General features: G+C 46.2%; 1 protein-coding gene across 1 annotated transcript; it reads left to right on the top strand.

The window, feature by feature from the left end:
• Nucleotides 1-697: 697 nt before the first annotated feature.
• Nucleotides 698-25,882, top strand: Pat1 (Protein interacting with APP tail-1). The gene is made up of 5 exons (XM_065229312.1): nt 698-1,259; nt 22,778-23,280; nt 23,353-23,736; nt 23,801-24,746; nt 24,805-25,882. Exons 1-5 carry the CDS (start codon nt 1,116-1,118, stop codon nt 25,084-25,086), a joined length of 2,259 nt encoding a protein of 752 aa, XP_065085384.1. The 5' UTR covers nt 698-1,115; the 3' UTR covers nt 25,087-25,882.
• The last annotated feature ends 1,278 nt before the right edge of the window (nt 25,883-27,160 follow it).

Below are 27,160 nucleotides of genomic sequence, written 5' to 3'. Positions count from 1 at the left end.
ACGAGGAGCAGGAGGACGAGCAGTTCAAGGCTTTTTGATAAAGCCGCACATTAATCCCGGAGGCAGCCATCGGAGGTCAATTTCACGGTAATTGCCGGATAAAAACCATGTATGAATGAGTACGAGATTAAAAAATGGCTGACCACGAAATCAGGGTGTGAGTTGGTTTTGACGTTTGAAATAGGACGGCCAAACATAGACTAACCTGTGCGTACGCACACAGTTTGATCTATTTTGGCTTGATCCTTTTAATTTTAGCTGGTTCAAATGTGACATAAATTTCGATCTAGATCAGACCACCGCTATAGATGCCCTAACCCACTTGTTCTATTGTTGATTTCCAAATTTACCATTGATTCTATTATGTAAATAATAAATTCTATGGGTTTTTATCGTTGTGGACTATCGATGTATTGTAAATACAATAAATTCTATTGTATGGTTACAACACATTTCATTGGTGCAGTACCTCTATGGTTTATTTTTACGGGTAGTAAATTAGATCTGAACCGAGATCTGTCCTCTATCTGCGTTTTAACTAAAAAAGAATAGGTTTAGTTTAGTATGCACCTGGAACCCCTCTTTTCCAACAGCGCCACTGCTCCTTCCTCATTTGCTTTTATCTTTTTCATCCTCCCTCCTTCTCATGCACAGAAAAAAAAACTATTCGTTCGTTTGCCCGTTCATCGCCGTCGTCGTTCGTCAGTTCTTCGTCGCGTATTTTGGAATGTAGTTCGTCGGTTCGGTTCGGAGGAGAGCAGCCATCGGCAGCCAGCAAGCAAATCGAAGAAGAGAGCAATTTTTTTTCTTCAACCCCAAAAATCAACTTGGTGTGTGTCGTGTGTCCGTGTCATCATCGTCGACAGAGGCAGCCATCCAGTTCCCAACAATATTCCTCCGTCAGATTTTAGTGCAAAAAAGTGCGAAGCAATAGGACTTCCAGGGACGGATTCGTTGCCGTTCCGAGTGTAGAAAGTAGTGCCACGGTGAAATCCAACAGTGTTCAATCGAAAAATTGAAGAAGTGAACCAATCGCGGAAGTAGCCTCCCATCAGAGCTAATAGGTGAAAAAAGCACATCGGGAGAGGAAAACGGCAAGCGAGCGAGCGAGGAGGATGGCCAGGGAACCTCCTTCGTTGTACAATTCGTGCCTGGTGGCTTACGTGAAAAATCTGAACTACAAAGTCACCAGCATGGACAGGACCTACGTGGATCTGCGGATGCTTCCGACCGCAGTGCTTGCCAGCGTCTACGAACAGGTGAGTGAACTTCCTGGTTTTCGTCGCTGATGGTGACGATGGTACTCAATGGTGATGCAGGATTGTCAACTCATCCCATTCGGAACGGCTGGTGGGGATGGCCATTCGGGGGGAGTAGATTCCATCCCTAGACGGATTTGTTATTGCGAAAATAGATTTTCCGTCGCCACGATCAAGGACATCCCAAAGGTGACAAATTTTCCTCTCCCGATTTTTGCCACCCGTCAACTGTTGTTGTTTTTGTTCGACATCCATCTGGTTGAACGACGGGGAAAGTCTTAAGAAAAGTCTGTGGTGGTTGGAAATCGCAAATTTTGCTGTCCCCATACACACAGTCTCATGAAGGTGGTGCACGATGAAGGCAATGCTACCTGTACTGCATGTACACATGCATAGTCTCAGCTCAGCTCTCGGTACGGATCGTCGGATTGATCACTGACTGTACGAACGAGGAGGGAGACCCTAATAAAAAATTATCATAGAAATTCACTCTACAGCACCTCAATTGTTACAATGCAGTAAAACCTATTGTTTACACCATAAAATCGATGGTGAAAAATGCATTTAAATATATTGTTTTCTACCATAAAATTGATTGTAAATTTGCATTAATTCATTGTTTTTGTATGGTAAAATCTTGCAATGTATAGGATTGTATATTGTAAATATATTGTTGTTGTAGCCTCTTAAGAGATAAACTTACTATAAGATGAATTGTGAATCTTATCTCAAACAATAGAGTTTATAATATATTTATCTTTTTTAGGGTTTGCTTATGCTATTATTTTTTATCCGGGGACTAAGCAGCTGATGGTGTTTGCAGTTTGGTGGTCGAAGATGCGAGAGGGTTTCTCTGCGCGGGCAGAGACCAGGTATCTCTGTTTGTGTTCGATGAGAGTGTGGTTGTGATTTGCACTCTGAAAAATCATGCACGGAAGATTATCGGATTAGGTAGCTCTGTTGGTTTGCTTGATAAGGAAATTGATCCGTTCAGCGAACGAAGACTAGAAGAGACATTTCTATTCGGTTGGAATGGAGCAAATTGTGCACTGTTGTTGCTCAAAACTCTGAAACACGTTGTAAGTTACCTTCTTCCAGTAAGTTAGTTTCAAACATGACCAGGATGATCAATCAACTTCCCATGTCTTGGACGTCATCCGTCCTAAGTACTCAGAACAATATAGCGTGTAAATCATTCTAGAATCTAGAATTTCCGTAATTTCCCAAGAAGTTGTTAGCCTCTGGACATATTCTGGAAATGCTTGGTAAAGATCTTGTATGCATGGTCTGAATGTTTTCTAGGCTTGCACGGGGAATGTCCCTTAACATGTACTGTCGAGAGAAGCGACTCTATCTAAGATGCAGGACAAATTTTGCTTTGCTGTTGTGAGATGCGCTCACACTTATTAGATAGAAGGAAGATTGATGTAGATTTAAGATTTCCTGGTGGAGAGCAATGCAAGTAAATGAATTTAGATGCAAGAGATGGAATAAGATTTTTCGTAGATTGATTCGGTATCGTGAGATTTTTTTGACGATCTTAAATTGAAATTCAAATGTGTCGCACTCCACGTGGACTAATCTCTTAATTTCCATAGATTCTTTGAATTTTACACTTGTTTCTTTGAATATACTTTACTGAACTAAACATCCAGCTTTATAAGGTCTCTGTGACTCTCCTCGAAGTAATTACCGAACGTATCCTGAAAACCACTTATTTGTAAAGATTGTACTCGAAAAACAATGCAACACTTTCTTTTGTCTATAACTTTTTATTGCATGGGTAAAAATTTATGACATTATGACAAGTTTAGAGTGTAATGTTTATATGTGCAAAATCTAGTCACAATCTGTCAAGTGGTTATCGAGATGACTTCCAAGCAAGAAGTGCTTCGACAAAAAAAAAAACCGGAGCGGTCGTGGAAAATCCAGGCCAATCCCACAGGTGGATCGCGAAACAGCTTGGAATCGACAATTCGACCATTTCCCGTGTGGTAAAATCGTTCAAGGAGACCCAGACGACCCAGCGGTGAGCTGGCAGCGGAAGAAAAGCGAAGAAGGCAAGGAAGGTGAGGGTTTACTTCAAGCGCAATCCGAATTTTTCGATTCGAGCCAAGAAGGTCCATTCTTCCGTCAGCAGACAATGAAGCGTCATCAAGGTAAGGAAGGCGCCTAACCGAACCGATAAACAGAATACGGTGACCAAATCCCGCGCCAAGAAGTTGTACCGCGAGTGGCTGGTGCAGCCGAAATGCATCGTAATGGACGATGAGGCGTACATTAAAGCGGACGCCAAGCAAATCCCCGGCCTGGAGTTTTTCGTTGGCAAGTCCCGCCTGGATGTTCCGGAGAAGTTCCGGAAGAAGAAGATCGACAGATTTGCCAAGAAGTACTTAGTGTGGCAGGCGATCTGTGGGTGCGGCAAATTCAGCAAGCCTTACATAACGACCGGTACCATCAACGGCCAAATATATAAAGAAGAATGCCTCCAGAAGCAGCTGGTGTCCTTCCTCCGGTTCCACGAAAGTGATACTCTGTTTTGGCATCGTCTTCTTCTTCTTCGCATTTCAAGCTTATTGCATATCGCATATTAGCTTATTCCGTGCTCTCAACTTAGTGTTCTAGATGCACTTCCACAGTTATTAATTGAGAGCTTTCGATGCCTGTACCATTTTTGCATTAGAATAATTGTGTGGCAAGTCCAATCATACTTCTATGCCCAGGGAAGTCGAGAAATTTTCCAACCCGAAAAATTCCTAGACCGAACCGGGAATTGAACCCAGCCACCTCCAGCATGGTCTTGCTTTGTAGCTGCGCCTTTACCGGCTGAGCTAAGGGAGGCCCCGATGGCATCGTGCCATTTCGCGAAACCTGCGATGGAGTGGTACGAAGCCAACGATGTTGTTTCTGTGCCGAAGGAGGCAAATTCGCCAAACTCGCCAGAGCCCAATGGAAAAATTGTGGGCGATTATGAAGGGCAAGCTCCGGAAAACAGGGAAGGTCTTCAAAATCGACAACGATTTGAAGAAAGAGTGGATGAAAGTGTGTAAGAATGATGGCGCAAGTGTTGCACAGGATTTGATGGGTAGCGTTAAGTCCAAGGTGTGGGCATTTAGCCTAGGAGAGGAGTTTGAAAAAACCAACTTTGCAATAACAGAGCTAATATGTGTTACCCTGAGAGTTTCAAAAATATCCGACTTAAAATTAATGTTTGGTGATTATGTTTGTCAAGCAGTACAGTTCGGTTTCTACTTGCGCTCTCGAGATGTTAGCTACGTGCACCATGCGCATGTGCACTGAAGCTGGCTCCAGCGATGAACCACTACAACGCCGTCGAGACATTGCTGAAACAGAAAAATGTGGAGTATTTCTAACATGATATTGAGGCAACCCAGCCGCTCAAGGTGGTCTTGCGTGACCTTCCCGACATGGAAACTGTCGGGTCAATTGAAGCAACACGGACTACAGTCGATCCAAATCTCATGACGCTTCACGTAAGTACCGTGACCAGCTGTATCTGCTCCACTTGGAAAGGAATTCAACATGCTTGAAGAACCTCCAGAGCACCCGGTCCCTCTTCCACATCGTGGTGATTTGGGAACAGTACAAGCCAGTCCACCGTGGCTTTCCGCTGCAACAATGGCATGCAGCACGCACCTTTCTGCGAATTATTGAAGAGTGCCACAAAATTACGGGCAGAACTTTCCTGACATCTTCCACTCATCACCATTTTGCTGGTGCTGCATCGGTCCCGCCAACAGCTGGGGTGAATAACCGGTAAACTCAAGTCGTCGGTCATATGCGGCAACCGCTGCATCCAGAAGCACCTCTCCCCCTCCGGGGCTATCGTGGCAGCATTTAGGTGCTCACCTGCGATCGAGAATGCAGACACTCTCCTTACATCGGCGGAACTTGTTACACTCGTGACAGAAATCAACAAGATCCAGCGCACATGCAGGACCCGAACAGAACAGCTTCATGCTGCCGTATCCCTCATCAATAAATGTGAACCGTGAAGCGATCAAAATTGCCAACTGGAACGCTTGCTCGCTCAGGAGCAAGGACATCGAGTTCGTTGATATCCTCAACGAACGAAACATCGATGTCGCCATCATTACCCAAACACACGTCCTCCTTCCCGATTTTCGGCTTGTGAGGCTGGATCGAACCAGCTCCGGGGAGAAGGAGTGGCTATCGCTCTAAGGAGAAGATTATCGAAGCCGTAGGGGTGGAAGTTTTTACTCCTGTCGGTCCCATCACCATCGTTGCGGCATACTGCCCCAAACAAGTCAACATCAGAGATGGATCGGTAGCAGACCTGCGAAGAGATATTGTGAAGCTAACACGACGGCGGGACAACTTCATCATCGCTGGCGACCTGAACGCCAAACATCAAGCTTTGGGCAACAGTCGGCGCAATCAAAAAGGCACCATCTTGAACAACGACCTGCAGGAAGCGCAGTACAACAACTTGAGTCCGGACACTCCCACCCGGTTGAGTCGGTCCGGTAGTCACGCTAGCATCGATATTTTCATCAGCAACATAGGCAACAACATCGCTCAATCTACCACCTACCAGGAACTCAGCTCAGACCACTATCCGGTGGTGGCTGAAGTGGTTTCCTCAGTCAACAGGTAAAAAGAGCTTTACCCCCATAGACTCGTTTCGGGTGACCTTTTCTGGTTCAGCCCTCACTGCATTGAGCTGGGAAAACTTCGACTACACGTGCGCTTGTTCGTTCACCGGGTCATGAACTACCAAAACTGTAAGCAGTTGGAACATACGGCCTCCCACTGTGACAGCAAGGCACGCTGTTCTACATGCGGGGAGAAGCATGAAAATGGCGGCTGTGCAGCTACTGCACTAAAATCCGTGTACTGCAAAGGAACTCCTCCTCATGGTCTCTCGTCATGCCCGGTGTACAAACAACGTGGGGGAGAAACTTAAGGAACGTTCCAGCCAGCCAGCCAGACCAACGACAAAAATCCCTTTTCTCTTTTGTCAGATTACGAGTCGGACCCTGACTTGGCTGAGGAGGGAACTCCTTTCAATTCTTCACGGAAACGAAAACGCATCCGTTCGCGGAAAGTTTGCAGAACAGGAACCCCAAATCAGCTTGCCCAAATCAAAGAGTGGTGGAAAACAGGAGGCTTCTACTCTTCCTAGATTCCGCAGAACTGACTGTACCCAGGATTTTCCTCCTCTCCCGGGGACATCCAAAATCCCTGATGTCCCAATTTTAAGAACAGAAGCCCCTTCTTCAGCTGGGTTGTTCTCTTTTGATAGCATTGTGGACGGTATCCTCAAGTACCTCGGCATTTCTGATCCTCTCCAACGCATTGTTCTGGCAATGCTTCCTAGTGTGTTGAGACAATTGACATTGAAGTGGCCCCTCCTTGCAGCAATCATTTCCTTCGATGGATAATTTTCCAAAAGAGGTCGGAGATTTGATCACTGTTCTACAGTGGAATTGTCGAAGTCTTATTCCTAAATTAGACTAATTTAAGTTTTTAGTTCACAATAATTATTGTGATGCTTTTGCTCTTTGTGAAACTTGGCTCTCTTGAGATATCGATCTTCCTTTTTATGATTTTAACATTATTCGACTGGATCGTGAGGATTCGCGTGGAGGAGGGGTACTTTTGGGGATCAAAAAGTGCCATTCCTTCTATAGAGTGAATCTTCCCGAATTCCCCGGTATTGAAGTTGTCGCATGTCAGCTATTATTAAAGGTAAGAGCCTTTGTATTGCTTCTGTTTATATTCCTCCTAGATCCGTTATTAATCGAAATCAACTTTCAGATATCTGTTCGGTACTTCCTGCTCCACCGTTGATTATGGGAGATTTTAATTCCCACGGTACCCGTTAACGTCGCGTATGATCTTACCCGTAATATCGACTGTGCAAAGTTCAAGACTGTGATACATGAAGTCCTAACGTCGGTAGAAGAGCTTCCACCGTTGAAGGAATATAACTTCCTCTCCAAGCTGATCTTGGACAGCGCGCTTCAAGCTCAAACTCGGCCGGTTCCAGGAACGTCTTTCCGTAGGAAACCTCCTTCCCCTTGGTGGGACCAGCAATGCACTGAAGTTTATCGCAAAAAGTCCGACGCGTTTAAGCTTTTTTTGGAAACGTGAAACACCCGTGCATTTCGAAGCGTACTCGTCTCTTGAACGCGAACTCAAGAGTTTCATTAAAGATACCGGTGGTAATTCGTGGACAGATTATTGCGTCTAACGTCGACGAATACGCTTTGGAACGCAGCGCGAAGGATGCGTAACCGATCTTCCAACAACGAGAGCGAGGAGTACTCGGATCGTTGGATTTTCGAGTTCGCGCCAAAAGTATGTCCTGATTCCGTGCCGGCACAGATGATTCTTCGCGAAACGACGAATTCAGTAGACGAGATCAACCAGCCTTTTACAATGCTGGAGCTCTCACTCGCGCTATTTTCGTGTGGCAATTCGGCTCCGGAGGCTGATAGGATCAAGTTCAACTTGTTGAAGAACCTCCCAGATGTCGCCAATAGGCGCATGTTGAACTTGTTTGGTCAGTTCCTTGTTCCGGATGATTGAACGCGGGTGAGTTATAGCCATTAAAAAGCATGGCAAACCCGCGTCAGATTACAACTCGTACCGACCCATCACGATGTTGTCATGTATACGAAAATTGTTGGAGAAAATGATCCGTTTTGCCGGGATAGGATACCTTAGACAATTTGGCTACTTGGGCTATTCAGCTAGGTATTGAATTCTCTACGGAGAAAACTGAGTTGGTTGTTGTTTCTATGAAGCACAGCCCAACACAACCGAAGCTTCAACTTTTGGGTAAAACGATTCACTAAGCGCTCACTTGTGTCGTGTTGGGCTGGGGGACAGCAATCTCTGTGAATATGGACAAGGGACGCAGATCATATTATTTGGCCATGTGCTGAGCATCGTGAAGTCAGATCTGAGCTATACGATTTCCTTCGGGCTCGAGGTAGACAACCTAATGTTCCAGTTTTTCTTTATCGACTTGGACTCACCATTACCCATACTCAGGTTTCAACTTACAGAACCACTCAACATCCTCATTGTCTGCGTTAATTGTCATGTGAACGAATCGGGAACCTCAACTATCAACTCAGCGAGACCCTAGTGAAATTACCTGAACCATGCAGTCGGGGATGTCAACGCGCACCACTCTAATTGAGGTTGCCCTCGGTCGGACCTTCGCGGCACGGACCTCGTGGACATATTCAAGAAGGAAGATATGGTAGTCTTGAACGATGGTGCTCCAACGTATTTCAACGGGAGATACACATCCGCTATCGACGTAACAGTCGCCAGTCCCCATATCGCTGGTAAAACGCTGTGCAGCGTTATCTCTGACCTGTAGTGACCACTACCCCATACAAATTCAACTCTCGGCGATCTTCGTCCCGGCTGTAACCCGGAGGCCGCGATGGCGGTATGAACAAGCGGACTGGGAAAGCTACGGTGTCACTGTGGAGACTCTACTACATCAGCGAAATCGGGACAGTATCGAGGAGCTCTCGGACGCCATATACGAAGCAGCAACGGCCACCATCCCCAAGACCAGCAGCGTACCGGGGAGAAGAGCCCTCCGCTGGTGGAAAGAAGATACGAAGAAGGCAGTCAAAGCCCGGCACAAGGCACTTCGACGTGTAAAGCGGCTCCCCATCGGACACCACGATAGAGAGGAGGCCCTTTGTCGCTACCGTGAACTACACAACCAATGCCGACTAGAAATCCGTGATGCCAAGCAATCCAGCTGGATGGAGTTTCTGGAAGGGATGAACGCATCGCAATCCTCGGCCGACCTCTGGCAGCGAATCAACGCCCTCAGTAGGAAACGACGCACGACACCACTTCCAGGTTAACGGTTCCACGGTTTCCGATCCGGAAACGGTAGCTGATGAAATCGATGCCTGCTTCGCCAACCTCGCAGCCATCGACAAGTGCGACAACAAGTTCAAGCAATCGATCGTAGACTTCATAGTACCCCCCGACACTGCCAGTACCGGTATTAACCAAGCCTTCTCTTGGCAGGAACTGCAGCATGCCCTTCGCTGCAGTAACGAGAAGTCGGATATCCTGTACTCAAGAGGCTACCAGCACCAGGACGGCTACGGATGCTAGACATCTTCAACAAGCTCTGGCTCACCAACGGGTACTTAGCAGTATGGAAGGAAAGCTTGGTAGTTCCCATCCCGAAAGCCGGGGTAGCCACCCGCGAAGTCAGCATGTTCCGTCCAATAGCGCTAACATGTTGTATGTCCAAAATCCTGGAGCGTATGGTCAATCGGTGACTGAAGCAATACCTCGAAACTGAAAATTTTCTTGATCACCGACAGCACGCTTTCCAACAAGGTTTCGGAACGTCTACCTATTTCACAACCCTAGGGGAAGTTCCCCCGCCCGGCAGAGATGTACCGTCAGCCAAAAGAAAGTCAAAAGGACCTAAATGTTGTTGTATAGCCCAGCGTCCTTGAGGAAATAAATAACTGCCGCTAAAGTGGAAGGTTCGTCACCCAGTATGTCCCTAATGCTGTTGGGAAGTGCGTACTGCTCCCGTAGTTGTTGGTATTGCAGACACAGGCATAGGATGTGTTCCACCGATGCAGTGGTTCCGCAAACGTAGCACATTCTGTGGAAGTGCGTCCCACCAAAACTATGTGAGATCCTTGTATGGCCTGTCCTAAGACGAGAAACCACCTTCTGGTCCCGTAGTTTCGACATATCCGTCCGCTTGCTCGTCGTTCCTTTGATTCTTCGGATGAAGAGGGGTTGGAATTGGCACCACTCTGCTTCCCAGGCTTCCTACATTTTGCTGACTATCCATCGCTTTATGTCCTGTAGTGGCAGTTCGTCGGTGTAACGGGTGCCAACTGGTCCAGACCCTGCCAGGCTGTCGGCTTAGCTGTTTCCTGGGATACCGCAGGGATCCAGGAAAACACCGTGTTCCGAGGTGTGGTCTACATAATATCCTGTATCCAGGGGTGAGTCAGAGTCTCAGATGTAAGGGCTTGTATCACGCTGTACGATTCGGATAGCACCAGTATGGGCCGGTCCGAGAGTGTTGTAACGGTAACAAAGATAGCCGCAGCTTCGGCGGAGAAAACCGAGCATTATGGCGGTAGGCTGCTACTCATCGGTGCTGAAATTCCGGCTACTCCAATTCCGGCGGAAAGCGATCCGTCCGTGTATATGCGGGCATTGGTTGGGTAGTCCGAGCCTAGCCGTTCAGCTACTGTTCTCTTCAGCGCTGCAGGGTTATCTCCAGCCTTGAACTTGCTCCTTATCCGGCTCTCGATTTTTGGTGGAGGTATGCGCCAACTTTTGTCTCCGTACCAGTGGGGGTTATACGATGGCGGAAGGGCAGAATACCCACTCCGATGCATGCGGCATCGACGGGCGTTGACGGAAGAAGACCGGGGACAATCCGAATGTAGGTGTTAAAAGTTGGTGCTTGAGATGCACGTCATCTCAAGACCGTACAGTAAGCGACTATCGATGACGGTTCTTGCAACCGGGAAACGAGTGTCGCGATTGTTAGACCGGTGGGGGCGAGATATGGTGCAGATCAAGTTGATCCTACTGCGGCAGTCGTTCTTGATCGCCTTAAAGTGCTGCTCGAAGTTGAGGGACCGGTCAACAAGTACCCCCAGAATACGGACCGTCTTTTTCAGTGGTATGGGCTGGCTTTGAACTTTAATAGGTGGCCCGCTGACACAATGCCGGGATGGACACACGTGGCACCTGACGCTTTTGGTGGCCGAAAGCTGGAAACCTACCGCGCTGGCCCACCTGGCTACAGCGGAGACTGCTGCCTGGGCCTTGATCCTGTTACGTGCTGCTGTTGGGCCGGCAGTTACGATAAGTACATCGTCAGCATACACGAAAATGTAAACATTTTTCGGCAGGTCTCCGAAAACTCCGTTCATGGCCAAAAGGAAGAGGGTAACGGCGATAACTGAACCTTGTGAAAAGCTGGGACCTCGTGTTGCCAACTGCGACTCTGAAAGAGCGATCGGTCCGGAAATTTTTGATGAAGTGGACCATGGGTCCACACAGCCCCCAGTTGACAAGCTGCTCTAAGACGAGGGGCGTTCACGTCCTGTTGAAGGCCTTCGATATATCCAGCGAGACCATCTCGGTGTGGAGACCGCTATCGTTGGCACTCTTGAGGACCTCCTCTAATGTTGCGAAATAAGTTGACGTTCCGTACCCTTGACGGAAGGCGTGCTGTCGGTGGTCTAGCAGGTTTTCGGCTTCAAGGAAATGCTTTAGCCTCCTGTTGACCATTCGCTCCAGGACCTTCGCCATACAGCATGTCAAGGCTATTGGCCGGAACTTGCTAGCTTCACGGGTTGTTTCATTGGCTTTTGGGATGGGAATGACTAAGCTCTCTTTCCACGACACTAGATACGAGTTGGTGAGCCAGAGCTTGTTGAAAAGCTCCAGCATCCATCTTGAGTAGAGGGTATCCGATTTCGTCGTGACCCGCCGAATTTCCGTTGCTGCAGCGGAGGGCATGCTGCAATTCCTACCAGGAGAATGCCTGGTTGATGTCCGAGTTCCCAGCGTCAGGAGAAACAGAGAAACTTGCAATGGATGACGTCGAAGTAGTTCTCGATGGCTCGACATATCGAAGGTTTTCAACAGAACGTGGACGCTAGGATTGGGCGATCTTCAGATAAAGATCGATCTTGACGGATCGATCTTATATTTGGCTCTAGAATCGATCCACTGATTAAATCGATACCAAAGAATCGATCTTATGGTTTTATTTTAATTTACCTTTCTTGACGTTTATAACTTGCACACTCCCTTTTTCAAGTGCTTAGTTTCCCAAGTTTTTATAGTGGTTTTAAAGCATGCTACACGTCAAAATCATGGTCAGAACCTTCATAAAACAAAAAATTGTTATTTGGGTTGCTATCCTCTCTTTCGCTTTAGCCAAAAATGTTGGTTTGTTATTGTTATCCTCAGTTTCAGAGCTTGAGCTTGAGCTTGAGCTTGATTGACCGCCCACGGTTGCTACTCTGTTACTGCCAGATCAGCTGTAATTACACAGAGAACCAATAGACGATGCTTGGGACCAGCAATCATCCTCAATGTGTAAAAACTGGTGATCTTAAATTAGGAAATACCAGCGCCGGCCGCGCCCGAACACAGGTCAAGAAAGGAATGGGAAGGATTGTGTTGACATGACACTCGCTTTGATGGAAGCCGAGAACACCTCTGCACTTCCACGAGGAATCACTGGGATGTTGGATAAGAGGGTTGGGTTTGCAGCAGGGTTCGTTTTGGTAAACGATAAGCTGAATTGATGTCCTAACGATCATATAACGCGAAGGAGCTTGGGACTAAACCCACGGTCTTCTGCTCAGTAAGCAAAAACGTTTGCCACTAGGCAGACGAGCACCTTTTTAATCACCGAGTTGCTGTTATTACCATGCAGTCATATTAACAAATAAAACGTTTGAAGAATCTTGAATGTGGATGGGCCTGAGATTAGACTCATGATGTTCTGCTCAGTAAGCAAAAACGGTTGCTCTAAGGCCACCGAACCCCTCATATCACATAATACCGTTGCTCAAATTTGTGTATCCATTCAAACCCGGAACCAACGACAACAACGAGTTTCGCAAAATACACGATACACAAGCGATTTTACCATAAATCTCTTTGATATGTAAGGACCTGGGACCGCGTTTTTCTGCTCAGTAAGCAGGCCACTGTAACCGACGATCTTTCAAATCCGAAAACTAAAAACTACGAAAAAGTACTTAGGCCTTCATTAAGTTCCACTTTCACGCGACGTTCAATGATAGGGTCCTATCCAGGATTACATCTGAAAAATCCAAATCTGGCCAACGCCCACCCTAAACCTAAACCTGCTCTAATCCACCTGAAATGACTAACGAATGGAAGACTTTGACTACCCAGCCATGCAATAGTCTCATTCCGTGCCTTATGGCAACTTGATGATTCTATTGCGCTCATCTTTTGGCACCACCCAGGGGAGACTTGGTCCTGTACCCAATGCTTAACTTATCTCCATTCCACTCAGCTACTCGCAATTTCTTGTGATATAGTGGGCGGAATATTATTATATGAGACAATTCAATGCAGACGTCTTTCCAAATTTGGCAGATCGACAGGTAATCGGTGAGTTACCACGATAGTTGCTATTCAACAACTCGACAACGTCCCATCGTTAACGCCTGCTATGATAATTTCCCATTGCATACGCCAACGAAATGACGTCATCGAGCTATCGATCAACTACCTTGGTTATCGCCTGGTACCTTATAGCACGATGCTAGGAGGCGAACCGGAATAATCGATGAGCTACCTCTCCCCCTGTTATTGTTATCCTCAGTTTCAGACCATCAACACTCTTACATATAGGATGGACTAACGCTTGTTTACGTTGGTACCCCAAGAAATTCTTTCCTTTATAATATTCAATTAAATGTTGTCGTGATGGTAAAGAGCAATGAGCACAGAGGGAGGGAGGAAGTGAAAACCTTCAAATGTTGCAGTATTCGTAAATATCGGAAACGCAAATAGTGACGTCATTGTCAATCCTAGTGGACGCCCCTCCGGCTGGAGTCTTAACGGACCCATCGTTCACTTCATCCAGAACCGCTCATTCCGAGTCGCAGTCGGCAACACCAAATCCCGGCTCTTCCCCTGAGTCTTCCGTCAACTACCGAAAAACATATATGTGTTCTTCTACGCCGACGACATACTCATCGCCACCACCGAACTCACGCCAGTACGTACAAGGATGAGAGGCCAAGCGGCAGTTTCCGCTGTCGCCAGATGGGCACGCTCAGTAAGTTTCGAATTATCAGCCTCTAAAAGCATCAGGTGCCATGTCTGCCCTTCTCGACGCAGAATTAGCGGACCACCGATCAAAATCGACAAACAGTCCTTACCGCTGAAGAAGACCGTCCGTGTTCTGGGAGTTCTCGTTAACCGTTTCCTCAACTTTGAACAGCATTTCAGTGCTGCCAAGAAAAATTGCTGCAGCCGAGTGAATCTCATTCGGACCATTTTCCGACAGCACAGATCCGTTTTCACGTTGCGAGTGCAATTATCGACAGTCGCCTTCTATACGGGCTGGAGATGACCTGCATCGCAACGGATAAGCTTTTAGCTACGTTAGCACCAGTCTACAACACCTACGTCTGAGTTGTCTCTAACCTGCTGCCATCCACGCCCGCTGGCGCTGCGTGCATCCGATTCCATACAACCGCAGCTATCGCAACCAAAGCCGCTGCTTTCATCTCAAAAACATCCGGAAATCAAAAGATCATCCTCCTTAACGAGGGGAACAGACTCCTCCGCACGGCTGCCAACGAAGACCTCCCCCCCCCCCCCTCGCCTTGGGTTGTCTACTTTCGGCAGAAAGAAAAAGCCCTAAACTTCTTAGGGATTAAAAGAACGTTGATGCGTCGTTTCCCGGGGACCGAATTTCATCAGGTCAATCGGAACAAACTGCGTATAGCTGCGCCCACATATAAAATCGCAAATGAGACTGCTGACGACGAGGGTTACAATGAAGAGTATTACGTCTACATCCCATCTCGAGATGTGGAGATTGACTGCGTAGTCTCTGCAGTGAGCCTGACGTGTGATGACGTCATGGAAGGTATGGGGCGCCTTCAAAATGCTGCTACATCTACCGTGGACGTTCTGGGTTGCAGGATATTGTATTCAGCGACCACGGTAGATGGTCAAAAGACTTATTCCCCTTCAGGCTCACTACAGGTGTCTTTCGCTGGATCGGTTCTCCCAAAGTTTTTAGAAATTGAAAATGTTTTTTTCCCTGTGCGACTTTTTGTACCAAGGGTATATAATTGTACCAACTGCAAAAAGTTGGGACACACAGCTGCATTTTGTGACAACAAGCCCCGTTGTGGCAAATGTAGCCAAGACCACATGGAGGGTGCTTGCCAACAGGAAGCAACTAAATGTGCTTACTGTGGCAAAGAACCTCTTCATGCTTTGCAGGACTGCCCCGCGTACAAGAAGCGTACTAACAATGTGAAGCGTTCCATAAAAGAACGCTCCAAGCTGACGTTTGCAGAAATGGTTAAGTTGCAAAATGGAACCTCTGCTTCGTTGGCATCAGCCGCACAAAATGGAAACACTTATGAGATTTCGTCATACGATGAACTGGACTCTGATATAGCAGACGAGAGTGAGTCTCCGGAGGTATACGCCCCGGGTAAAAGGAAGCCGACTAGCTCCCCGGCAGTGCGCCGGAAAATAATAAAACCACTTTCAAAAGCTTGCAAAAATCTGAAGGTAGCGGGGATTCATTGAAAAAGCCGAACAAATCGGTAATTGCTGCTCCATCTGATCCTTGCTGCTGCTTTTCCACCCCGCCGCTACCTAATAAAGGTAATCGTAAGAGGTTACCAAAAATAAACACCACGTCTACTCGCAATTCAAAGAAAACTCCCCCGTCCAAGCGAGGAAAGATTAAATTTAAGGACATTGTGGATAATATTTTGAATGCCCTCGGCCTTCCCGACGAATCGCCACTTCGAGGGCTTATTGTCCTGCGTGTTCCCACGGTTGCAAACTACTTCAAGCAATTGACTGTATCATGGCCCCTCATTGGTGAATTCATATCTTTCGATGGATAATTCGTCGAGTGAGGATCAAGATATGATCACTTTATTACAATGGAACTGTCGTAGTTTAATACCTAAATTAGACTCGTTCAAGTATTTGATTCACAATTCTGATTGTGATATATTTGCACTCTGTGAAACTTGGCTTTCTTCTGAAGATGAACTAAACTTCCACGATTTTAACATTATCCGCCTGTACCGAGATTATTCATATGGTGGCGTACTTTTGAGGATCAAAAAGTGCTACTCCTTCTATAAAATCTCAATCCCAATAATTTCAGACATTGAAATTGTCGCTTGCCAAATAAATGTGAAGAACAAAGATCTTTGCATAGCTTCTGTATATGTCCCTCCAAGGACTTCCATAAACCGCCGTCAGCTTTGGAGTTCAGTTAACATCCTTCCATCTCCAGTTCTAATACTGGGCGATATGAACTCACACGGTATTGGTTGGGGCGAATCATACGATGACAATAGAGCAACACGTATAGAAAACCCTCCTGCTCGAGAGAGCCGTCTTGACATATCTTTGTGCTCTAACTCACTATCATTAGATTGTCTGTGGAAGGTTATCAATGATCCCCATGATAGTGATCACTTACCAATTATTATTTCAATCAAAAGTGGTCGTCTAAAAACGGATCAGTCAATTCAAGTTCCTTTTGACCTCACGAGGAACATTGATTGGCAAAAATTTGTATCGGCGGTTACTCTTGGTATTGATTCTACCGATCCTCTACCACCATTGGACGAGTATGGTTTCTTTACCGAACTAATCTACAAAAGCGCATTAGAAGCTCAGAAACGACGTGTTCCAAGTGCATCCTTCAAAAGAAGACCCGCCACCCCTGGATGGGATGACGAATGCACAAAGTTGTATCTTGAGAAATCCGATACCTTCAAAGATTATCGTAGACATGAAAGATCTGAGCTTTTTGAAAAGTATCTAAAGCTTGAAAAAAAGCTTAAAAACTTACTAAAAGCAAAGAAACGAAATTACTGGCTTACTTTTATCGAGGGACTTTCTAGAGAAACCTCGATGACAGCGCTTTGGAAAAAGGCTCGCTATATGCGTAACCGCTCATCTTCCAATGAGAGTGAAGAATACTCCTCCCAATGGATATTCGACTTCGCAAAAAAGGTTTGTCCAGACTCTGTACCAGCACAACCAGCTTTACGGGATACAGCCCGAAGTAACGGTTCTCTGGACGAACCATTCACAATACTGGAATTTTCAATGGCACTTCTTTCATCGAATAACTCTGCTCCGGGAAGCGATATGATCAAATTTGACCTTCTAAAAAACCTCCCCGATATCGCTTAAAAACGATTAGTTAACCTATATGGAATTCAATATAGTTCCACCAGTATGGAGACAGGTTAAAGTAATAGCTATTCAAAAGCCTGGGAAACCAGCGTCTGTTCACAATTCTTACCGTCCGATCTCTATGTTATCATGCCTGAGGAAATTATTAGAAAAAATGATCCTATCAATACTTGACCATTGGGTTGAATCAAACAACCTACTTTCAAATACGCAGTTTGGTTTCCGAAAGAGTAAAGGAACAAACGATTGTCTAGCGATGCTTTCATCTGATTTTCAACTGGCCTTTGCGCACAAGGAGCAATTGGCTTCAGTCTTTTTGGATATTAAGGGCGCATTTGATTCAGTTTCCATAGACATACTGTCAGACAGTCTGCACAGTAGTGGATTACCCGGTATTTTAAATAATTTCTTGTAAAAACAAATGACCTTCAATCTAGGTTAACTGACAACTTCTAGAATTAGCTACATGGGCTTACCCCAAGGTTCATGTTTAAGTCCCTTACTTTATAAATTCTATATAAAAGATATGGATAACTGCTTAGATAATCGATGTACGCTTGCAGACGATGCCGTGGTTTCCCTTAGAGGTCCACGTGTGGAAATCTTGCAAAGACCATTGCAAAATTCCCTAAATAATCTGTCTTTCTGGGCAAGAAATTTAGGGATCGAGTTTTCACCGCAAAAAACTGAATTGGTAGTTTTTACAAGGAAGCGGTTTTCAACTGCGTCTAAATCTTTTGAGCAGAGACATTACCCGGGTAATGACGCCTCCACAGCACGACTGTTGTATACCCTTGTGGCCCGAGGTAGACAACCCTTCCGTGAAGTAAAAGATGTATTGGGAACCCGTGATCTTCCTGCATGTATCTACGAATTCCTTTGTTTGTCTGATGTTAGAGTTTGATGTGACCATCCCCTCCTTTCCAAACAATTTCCAGCCATTGTGTCCCAGTCTTATTATCCTTCTGTTTCTGTGCTACTTGCCCCTGTCCAGCCAGGATTTGGTCAACCGTCCGAGAGTTCTGAAGGAGGCTTCAGAGACCAGTTTCCTACCTAGCTCCTTCCAATCGAAATTGTTACCCGTTAACCTCGAGCCCGCCACGAGTAATTGGTACCCAATACTAACATATGCTGTTTAAAATTTAAATTCAAGCATTACTGATATTTGGCTCCGCAAAGTGTCACACACGACTGAGCCTAGTAAATAAATGAACTATGTAAAAAAACCTCTGAAACTGACTTTCTGGCTGGGGCAGGACCATCTGCCTCTCGCTATACCAACGAAGTGCCGTTACACGATGTCAAGCGCTGGATCGTGAGCAAAGTATGGGAAGCTTGAGACGCGGAGTGGGCCCAGAGCCGCTCCCTCTTCATCAGACGGATAAAAAGGACGACGAGGAAGTGGACAGAACCGTCAAAATCAAAAGATAGCGTTGCGTTTGAGGATCGGTCACAGCAAGATCTCGCACAATTTCGGTGGAACGCCGTTCCACAAGACTAGCGTCGGTTGTAGAACCCTAGCCTCAATCGAGCACATTCTATGCGTATGCCCTCTGTATCAGCGCCTGCGGGAACTTCACGAGCTACCAAATAGCATACGCGACATACTGGGTGATGAACCCTCCACACTGGCAGCAGTAATGCGCTTTTTAAAGAATGCTGCATTGTATTTTAAAGTTTAGTATTTTTTAAATTCGGGGGCCCTGCCGGTTTCCCCGGTGTGGAGCTCTGTCTTATTCATACTTTAATGTTTGTGTTCTTAATATGTTGTGTAAATGTACGATCGAGCCAGAAGTCAATTTTCGGTTGAAGTCAACACTGTAAAAACTACAAGGGACAGCCCTATGGGGTTGTACGCAATTCCGGCGTAGGACTATGTTGTCTTATATAATAAATCTTATTTTTTAACTGCAGCAGGAGCATATGTTTTGTGTAGGAATAGGAATTTGAGCGGGGTTATCTCTGTTTATACTCTTTACTATGACGCGCTTGACATAGATGGCCCACAGAAACTCACGAAGAGCTATTGATTCTGATCAATAGCGGTGCGGCTTCTTCTTCCTTCTATGGATGCTCATATGGGCTGCAGCTCGCTGCTTGCAGGCAGCTTTTAGTTGTGTACTGGAGAACAATGTTCAACGCCACGTGCCGAAAGCACTGCTGCTGCTGCTGATGCCGACGACCGGATATCACCACACACGATAATTGGAACTGAATCCGATCTCCGGTCCGATCCGGTTGAGGTCAGCCTTGATCGCTAGCAGTTTGCGGGGAGCCTTTCGTTGTGTATCGGGGAACACCACCACTCACCACGCGGTGATTGAATAAAGGGTGATACGGTCAAAATTTGGTCAATATCAACTTGACGTATTTCTTTCAATTTTGCATTTAAAAAACCTGAACACCCCTCATTTTGAAGGTGTGTGTGTGTAGAATGTTGCTCCTATTTTGATTTTGGAATTCACTCTTCAGTTGTCAAAATGCCGTCCAAGCAAGAAGAACAGCGTATCAAAATTTTGCTCGCGCATCGCGAAAATCCGAGCTACTCGCACGCAAAGTTGGTGTTCGTGTGCGAATATACTAGCGCTACCTTGTTGTCGATTCGGTGCATCACCCTTCGGAAAGATCCCTTGTTCGTCGATCAACGAGCTGTCAACCTAACGCAGTCGTCCTAACGGTTACATGGTATGTACAAAGATGGAGTTGACGTTTGTTTACTTCCTTCTTCCGTCACCGAAGGGAACCCTCCACTGTATATCCACATGGATATAACTCTCTTGTTTTTCGGCTGCTAACACGGAAAGAATAGTTTGCGAAGACTTTCGAAGAGTGAACCGCTAGTGAAGAAAAGTTAATTGAATGTTGTAGTTAAGCTAGAATAAAGTTAAGTAGTAGTTAAGCTGAAATAAAAGTGAATTAAATTATGAACCTGTAAATAAAGTGAAATTAATAACATGAACTGTAAATAAAGTGGACTTAATGAACTAGTGATCTGTGGAAGAAAGTACTGCGAAGGTGATTAAACTGCTGCTGCTTTCCGCTGACATCGACAGTTGGCAAAATCGCTAAAAGTTGCCAAATCAACCGTTACAAATGTAATTAAAGTGTTTGGGGAACGTTTGTCGACAGCCAGGAAGTCTGGATCGGGGGGAAATCGAAAACCGGAAGCGGCTGAGACGACAAAGAGAGTTGCCGGTAGTTTCAAGCGAAACCCTAACCTCTCTCTCCGAGATGCCGCAAATAAGCTGGGTGTATCGTCTACAACCGTGCATCGAGCCAAAAAACGAGCCGGACTATCGACTTACAAGAAGGTAGTGACTCCAAATCGCGATGATAAACAAAATACGACGGCCAAAGCGCGATCCCGGAGGCTGTACACGACGATGCTGACGAAGTTTGACTGCGTGGTAATGGACGACGAAACCTACGTCAAAGCCGACTACAAGCAGCTTCCGGGACAGGAGTTTTATACGGCAAAAGGAAGGGGAAAGGTAGCAGATGTTTTCAAGCACATGAAACTGTCAAAGTTCGCAAAGAAATATCTGGTTTGGCAAGCCATCTGTACCTGTGGCTTTAAAAGCAGCATTTTCATAGCTTCCGGGACTGTCAACCAAGAAATTTACGTGAAAGAGTGTTTGAATAAACGTCTGCTGCCTTTCCTGAAGAAACACGGTTGTTCCGTACTGTTTTGGCCGGATTTGGCATCTTGCCATTACGGTAAAAAGGCCATGGAGTGGTACGCCGCCAACAACGTGCAGGTGGTTCCCAAGAACAAGAACCCTCCCAACACGCCAGAGCTCCGCCCAATTGAGAAATACTGGGCTATTGTCAAGCGGAACCTAAAGAAGACCAAAAAAACTGCTAAGGGCGAGCAGCAGTTCAAGGCAAACTGGCTTTCTGCGGCGAAGAAGGTGGACAAGGTGGCTGTACAAAATCTGATGGCAGGGGTCAAGCGTAAGGCCCGGCAATTCTGATTTGGAAAAGCGGAAGCCTAACTGAATATTTTTCCTGAATTTTATACTAATTGAACTTGAAAAAGAAATTTAATTTAATTTTTTAAATAAACGGTTTCACCGATTTACACGCGTTTTCCCTTGACCAAATTTTGACCGTATCACCCTTTAAACACCGTTTGGTGAGACCGGATGCAATTCAACTTTGAAATCTGTGTTAGGGAAATCGCTTTTCACAGGTAATCGGTGACAATTTTAATTATCATAGCAACAGTTTCACATTCGTGCATTTTTCATGAGTGACATTTAAAAAAAATGATAAAGTCTTAAATTTGACAGATGCGTAGGAATATTTCTGATCGATTGGTGATAAAATTATTGAAATTGGTCCAGGGGCAGCTGAGTTATTAACGTTCAAAATCTTTCATAATTTTGTTACATGTTCCATTTTCGGTTTTCACAAAGTGTACCCCCATATAGAAATCAAAGACGTAGTCCTACGTCAAAAACTACTCTCCTTCTGAGGCCCCACCATTCAAGGACGAGATAAACTAGCCTACGGCTAAAAATCTAAAAAATAAAGTTAAAAAAACATCTTTTAAAAAAGCGATACAGTGACTGAATAGCAAGCATAGATCACATTATTTGTTCCAATTTCTGATCCATATTTTTAGTATAGCGTAGAAAGTCCAAAATGAGCGATACCAAGCGGATACCAATGCAAACCCATGACAATCATTTCGTATCACAAAGTAACGCCGCTCTAAATATTCCTCTGTAAATTCGTAGCGTACATACAGAAAAAAAGTACCTTGAAACCGAAACAGTGATGATATTGATGCAGATAACTTAATCTGAAACACAATGCAAATATTTAGTTTTGCCAAAACCTAGTCCCCGTCGCCACCGTGAGTCAAATTTCGGATATTTCGATCGGTCGAATGAATGATCCTGTCCTGCAAACTATGCTCTCACGATTTCATCTTATCGAAGTGTTAATTACTTCCCAAACTTTGTCGTCACCCCTCACACACAAATAAGGTGAAGGAATCGTGAAAAATTAACACTTAATTTCCGCATACAGGCGAGATGCGTCACACTATGTACTGGACGAAGCCTGGTGGCGATCGTTATCAGCAGGAGGATGAGTTTCATGTTATTGCATTGCAATCACCAAGGCGCGACCAGTGTACTTAATACTGCCAAAACCGTGAAAATATGACAATCATCCTGTTGCGAGCATCTTATCAGGTTGTTGTTAATAGCTAGTTGGTCAACTGATTAATGCCGCACATCTTATCCAACGTGGCTCGCGACAGTATTCCTCGTAGTACCTAGTATTGTTTACTGCCTCAAAAGCTCAAGCTATGAGAAAGAACATGACCAGTTTATTTGCACTTGGCGCGACCAACACGAGGTGTTAATATGCTTCGGATGCGCAGTTGATTGTGACGTCACAAAGAAAGGTAAACTGCTCTCTGAAATCCCACTGTCTGGCGGCAATCTACAGAATCCATTCGATTACGTTTTAAACCTTGAACCATCACTGATTGTTCACTTTCCTTGTGTTTCCAGATGTGCAACCATGACTCCCTCAAGGAGATCCTGCTGACCCAACTGACCGACCTGAACACATTTAACAAAGTAATCCGCCAGGCCTCGCTCAAGCAGATCATGTTCAAGTGCGTCCAAACGCTGATGACGTCCCGTCGACCCGTCGTCACCGAACTGCGAACCACGTTCTGCCGCACCACCAGCGTCTACTACCTGCAGAACGAGAACGTCTCCATGGTTAAGGATGCCCGATTGGAGGACTTTCTCGGTTCCCATGGGGAAGTATCGCACGAGGGTGTGGAATCGGCCGGTGGGCACAGTACTGGAACCACAGCGCAGGACAGTCGCCTGTTCGTCGGCGCCTTTATCGAGCAGGTCGACAACGGCATTCGGCTGGGCTCGTTCCTGTGCGAGTCCGGCTGGCTGGAGGAATCGCTGCACGTCTTCAACATCACGCTGTCCATGGTTCAGCTGCTTCAGGCCAGCTACTTGCGATCGCTGATCGAGTTAAATTGTCTTCAAAAGTACGATCTGTTAGCCCGTGTTGCCAGTAGCTGTGAAATGTAATTGATTTGTTTCTCCCTCTCCTTGTGTAGACTGCTTTGCGCCCAAACGGCATTCTGCTGCTTCAAGGAGGCGAACATAACCTGTGCACAAGCGCTCAACATCATCGACAAGCTGACGCAGCAGCGTCAGCGGGAGATGCGGCTGCAGAAATCCAAATTGGCCGGTAGGGCCGGAAGTGATGCCAGACACAGGGGTAGCTGTTGTAGCGGCAGCAGTAGGAGCTTCCTAGCGAGTAGCGGCAGCTGTGCCCTAGCCGGCGGTGATAACGATAAGCTTAGTAGTATACCAAACAGTTTGCTGGCTAACATCTACCAACAGATTTCGGTGCTGCATTTCTACCGAAGCGAGTACGATCTGAGCTATCGGTGGAGCATCCGGGCGTTGAAGCATATCAACAAGAATACACCCGATAAGTGAGTAGTTATACGTCGAATGGGAAGGAACCTCAATTGAGTGATGCTTTTATTTTATTTTCAGAATCATCGTGGACGTCCTGCGGCAGGTGGCCAAATCCTGCGTCGTGAAACGGCAATTCCAACTAGCCAGTATGCTCATCAAACAGGCCGTCTGCCGGGCGCGGTCCAGCTTCGGTACCAACCACCAAAAGTACGCCGATGCCCTGTTGGATTACGGTTTCTTCCTGCTGAACGTAGACTCGATAGCCAATAGCGTAGCCGTCTATACCGAAGCGCACGAAATCCTCTGCCGAATTTTCGGCCCTCGAAATCTGCACGTGGCAGTGGCCCACGAAGACCTAGCATACTGCCTGTACGTGCTTGAATACAGCTCCGGTAAGTTCGATACGGCTACGGCCAACGTGGAGCGAGCGATCGACATCATGAAGGAACTGGTGCCATGCAACCATCTGATGTTGGCTTCGGCCAAGAGGGTGAAAGCGTTGATCCTGGAGGAGATCGCCCTCGACACGATGGCTTCCACAATCGATTACAACAAATGCAAAGGTCTGCTGCTTCAATCCGAAGAACTGCATCAGTCGGCGTTGCACCTCTCGCTGGAGGCCTTCGGGGAGATTAACGTGCAAACGGCGAAACATTACGGGAACCTGGGACGGTTGTACCAATCGATGTCCAAATTTGATGCCGCCGAGCAGATGCATAAGCGTGCAATCAAAATCAAAACGCACATACTGGGGCCGTACGACTACGAGGTGGGCCTGTCGATAGGGCACTTGGCGTCGCTGTACAACTATCACATGCAGAAGCACCAGGAAGCGGAGGAGCTGTACTTGAAGAGCATCGAGATTAGCCTCCGGCTGTTTGGGGAATCATACTCCGGACTGGAGTACGACTACCGGGGGTTGATCCACATCTACGACATCATCGGGGATCAGACGCGTTACGATCAGTATTCGAACATACTGGACGAGTGGCGACTGCTGCGGGAGGAGAACCAAGCTGTGAGGGTAAGTCTTTTCAAAAAAAAATGTTGATGTCCACACAAAACTAACCGCCTCCATCCAGAACAACTACCCGGCGGCGGAGATCTCCGAGGACACCACGATGGAGGAGGTGACGCGGAAGTTCTTCGAAATGTGCAGCAACTGCATCACCGGTAGTGTCCCACTGAACGAAAGCGACGGCAGCATCAATCACAACCTGCTGGAAGCGGACGGCGTACGGCCGGAGTGCGTCTGCGGTAACGATTGCACCGGCGAGGAGGACAGCGAAGAGCTGGCGGCGGCAGCGGTACCTGCGGCGCCTGTAGGCCCTTCCGTGGCTGATGAAATCCTTCGAAGTGCATGAAAATCTCATTTTGGATCGTTTCCAAATTCCGTTAATAGTGAGAGAGAGAGAGGTAAGATTTTGTATGAATCTCTCGAAATTATTTCGCTGATTTGCGCAGTTGACGGCAAAGCACAACAGAAACGGAGATATCTAACCAACATCTGCGGCGTAAGCTTAAAAGAATCGCACATTCGGGCAGAAGAGGAATTATTTTTAGTAATTTGAATTTTTGTGCCTATTTTTGAAACAAAAGACAGAGAGTATGAAAGACCCAGAGCCGATGTCAAAAATGTCATCGACTCTGGGAGCATCGATTGAAGAAGAGGGAAACAAAAGCCCCCCTCTCGATTTCAACAACGTATGTACTTTAGTAGATTTAATGAACGTTAAATGTTTGTCGACAGCAGATTTTCAACTATTTGGATAAGCGAAAATAGAAATTAACAGTGCAGCTTGTGTTGATTCAGAATCGACTGCTTTTTAATCATTTTGCTTTGTTTTTTTTTGCGAAGCTGCTAGATAGTTTCTTCCATTGAGATGGTGACGATGATTTTTTTTTTTTCGTGGAAACAGTAGTAGCAACTGATTGCATCGCTTTGCTAGTTCGTGATAAAGATGGTAAACTCGAATCTAATGCAATGGATATCGGGAGATTAGTTTTTTTTTTTTAATTTATGCGGATTTTAGAAGGAAGCTCAAATTGAATCGCTTTGTATGGAGGAGTATGTACGATGCGGCTTTCTGAAGGCATTTCGGATTGTCCAGGCAGAATTATATTAGTAGTAATAGAAGCAAATTTTAATCAGTTGAGTAATATCCGTGAGTTTGTGTTTCTACAAACGTATCCGAAAGCATTATTGTGTGAAAAATACGGTTCGAACGGAAATAACTTACCTTACCAATCAGACCAAGGCCTTGTTGTCCTCTGCTGTCCGAAGAAGTCGTCTCCCCTCTACTCGATCCATGGCCACAGTTCGCCAGCCTCGTAGTTTGCGAAGGGTCCGCAGGTCGCCTTCTACTTGGTCGATCCACCTTGCCCACTGTGCGTCTCTTCTTCTTGTTCCTGTTGGGTTGCTTTCGAGAACCTTTTTCATTGGGTCGTCGTGCGGCATTCTTACGACGTGCCCAGCCCACCGTAGTCGCCCATTTTTTGCAATGTGGACGATGGATGGGTCTCCTAGCAGCTGGTGCAATTCGTGGTTCATTCGCCTCCTCCACGTGCCGTCATCCATCTGCACTCCACCGTAGATGGTACGCAAAATCTTCCGTTCGAAAACACCAAGGTGTTGGTCCTCCACGAGCAGTTACTCAGTTACTCCTGCCGGCGAAAAACAGAAGAAAACTTTCGACGTAGCGCATCACGGGAGAGATGAAACTCGAAAACAGATGCAACTCTGTTCAATGTTTTCTGCAGTCCGCAAATCGCACCGTACGCTCCATAATTTGTGCGACGTAGAGGCAGTCTTAGCATAAGCAAGAACAGCAGATCGCTCAGCTATCGAAACGAATCGCATTGACAACTCCGACAAACTCCGATTTCATGCGTCAACCGCCATTAAAACGGCGCCGCGATGAAGGCTCGCTCACTAGCAAACCACTTGTTGGTGGTTCTAAAGCAGTAACAGGCGACAATGCCTTTACCGAGGTCCTTACTGTCCCTGAACCCAGCGAGCTGTTTTGGCTGTACCTTTCTCGTATTCATCCTAGCGTGAAATCTGAATCAATCGAGAAGCTGGTCAAAGGTTGTGTACAGTGTGAAGATCCGATTAAGGTTGTGCCACTAGTCAAAAAAGGATCCGACATCAGCCGTATGAGCTTCATCTCGTACATAGTCGGAATGGATCCCAAACTACGCGAAGCTGCTCTTAGATCGGATACATGGCCGAAAGGAATTTTGTTCCGTGAATTTGAAGACGGTTCAAAAAACATGTGGTTGCCTCGTTTGAACACGCCTGCCATCACGATCTCTCCTATTCCGGGACCTTCCGAGTTCTCAACTCCCATTTCCGGACTAGACCCAGTCTGCTGATTCAGAATTGGATTTTGCGTTGTGAATTGGAGCGCTGTAGACCAGAACGCACTGCCTGTCGCA

The sequence above is a fragment of the Ochlerotatus camptorhynchus genome, unplaced genomic scaffold (assembly GCF_037179485.1).
Source record: "Ochlerotatus camptorhynchus isolate MF236.1 unplaced genomic scaffold, CSIRO-AGI_Acam_v1.1 ptg000313l, whole genome shotgun sequence".
Lineage (NCBI taxonomy): Eukaryota > Metazoa > Arthropoda > Insecta > Diptera > Culicidae > Ochlerotatus > Ochlerotatus camptorhynchus.
The sequence above is the reverse complement of the archived record's forward strand: the minus strand, read 5'-3'. Positions and strand labels throughout refer to the sequence as shown.

Coding starts and splice junctions, on each gene's coding strand:
- Pat1 (XM_065229312.1), top strand. CDS start 1,116: ATGGCCAGGGAACCTCCTTCGTTGTACAATTCGTGCCTGGTGGCTTAC. Junction 23,281..23,352: donor GAGTTAAATTGTCTTCAAAA/GTACGATCTGTT, acceptor CTCCTTGTGTAG/ACTGCTTTGCGCCCAAACGG. Junction 24,747..24,804: donor AGGAGAACCAAGCTGTGAGG/GTAAGTCTTTTC, acceptor GCCTCCATCCAG/AACAACTACCCGGCGGCGGA.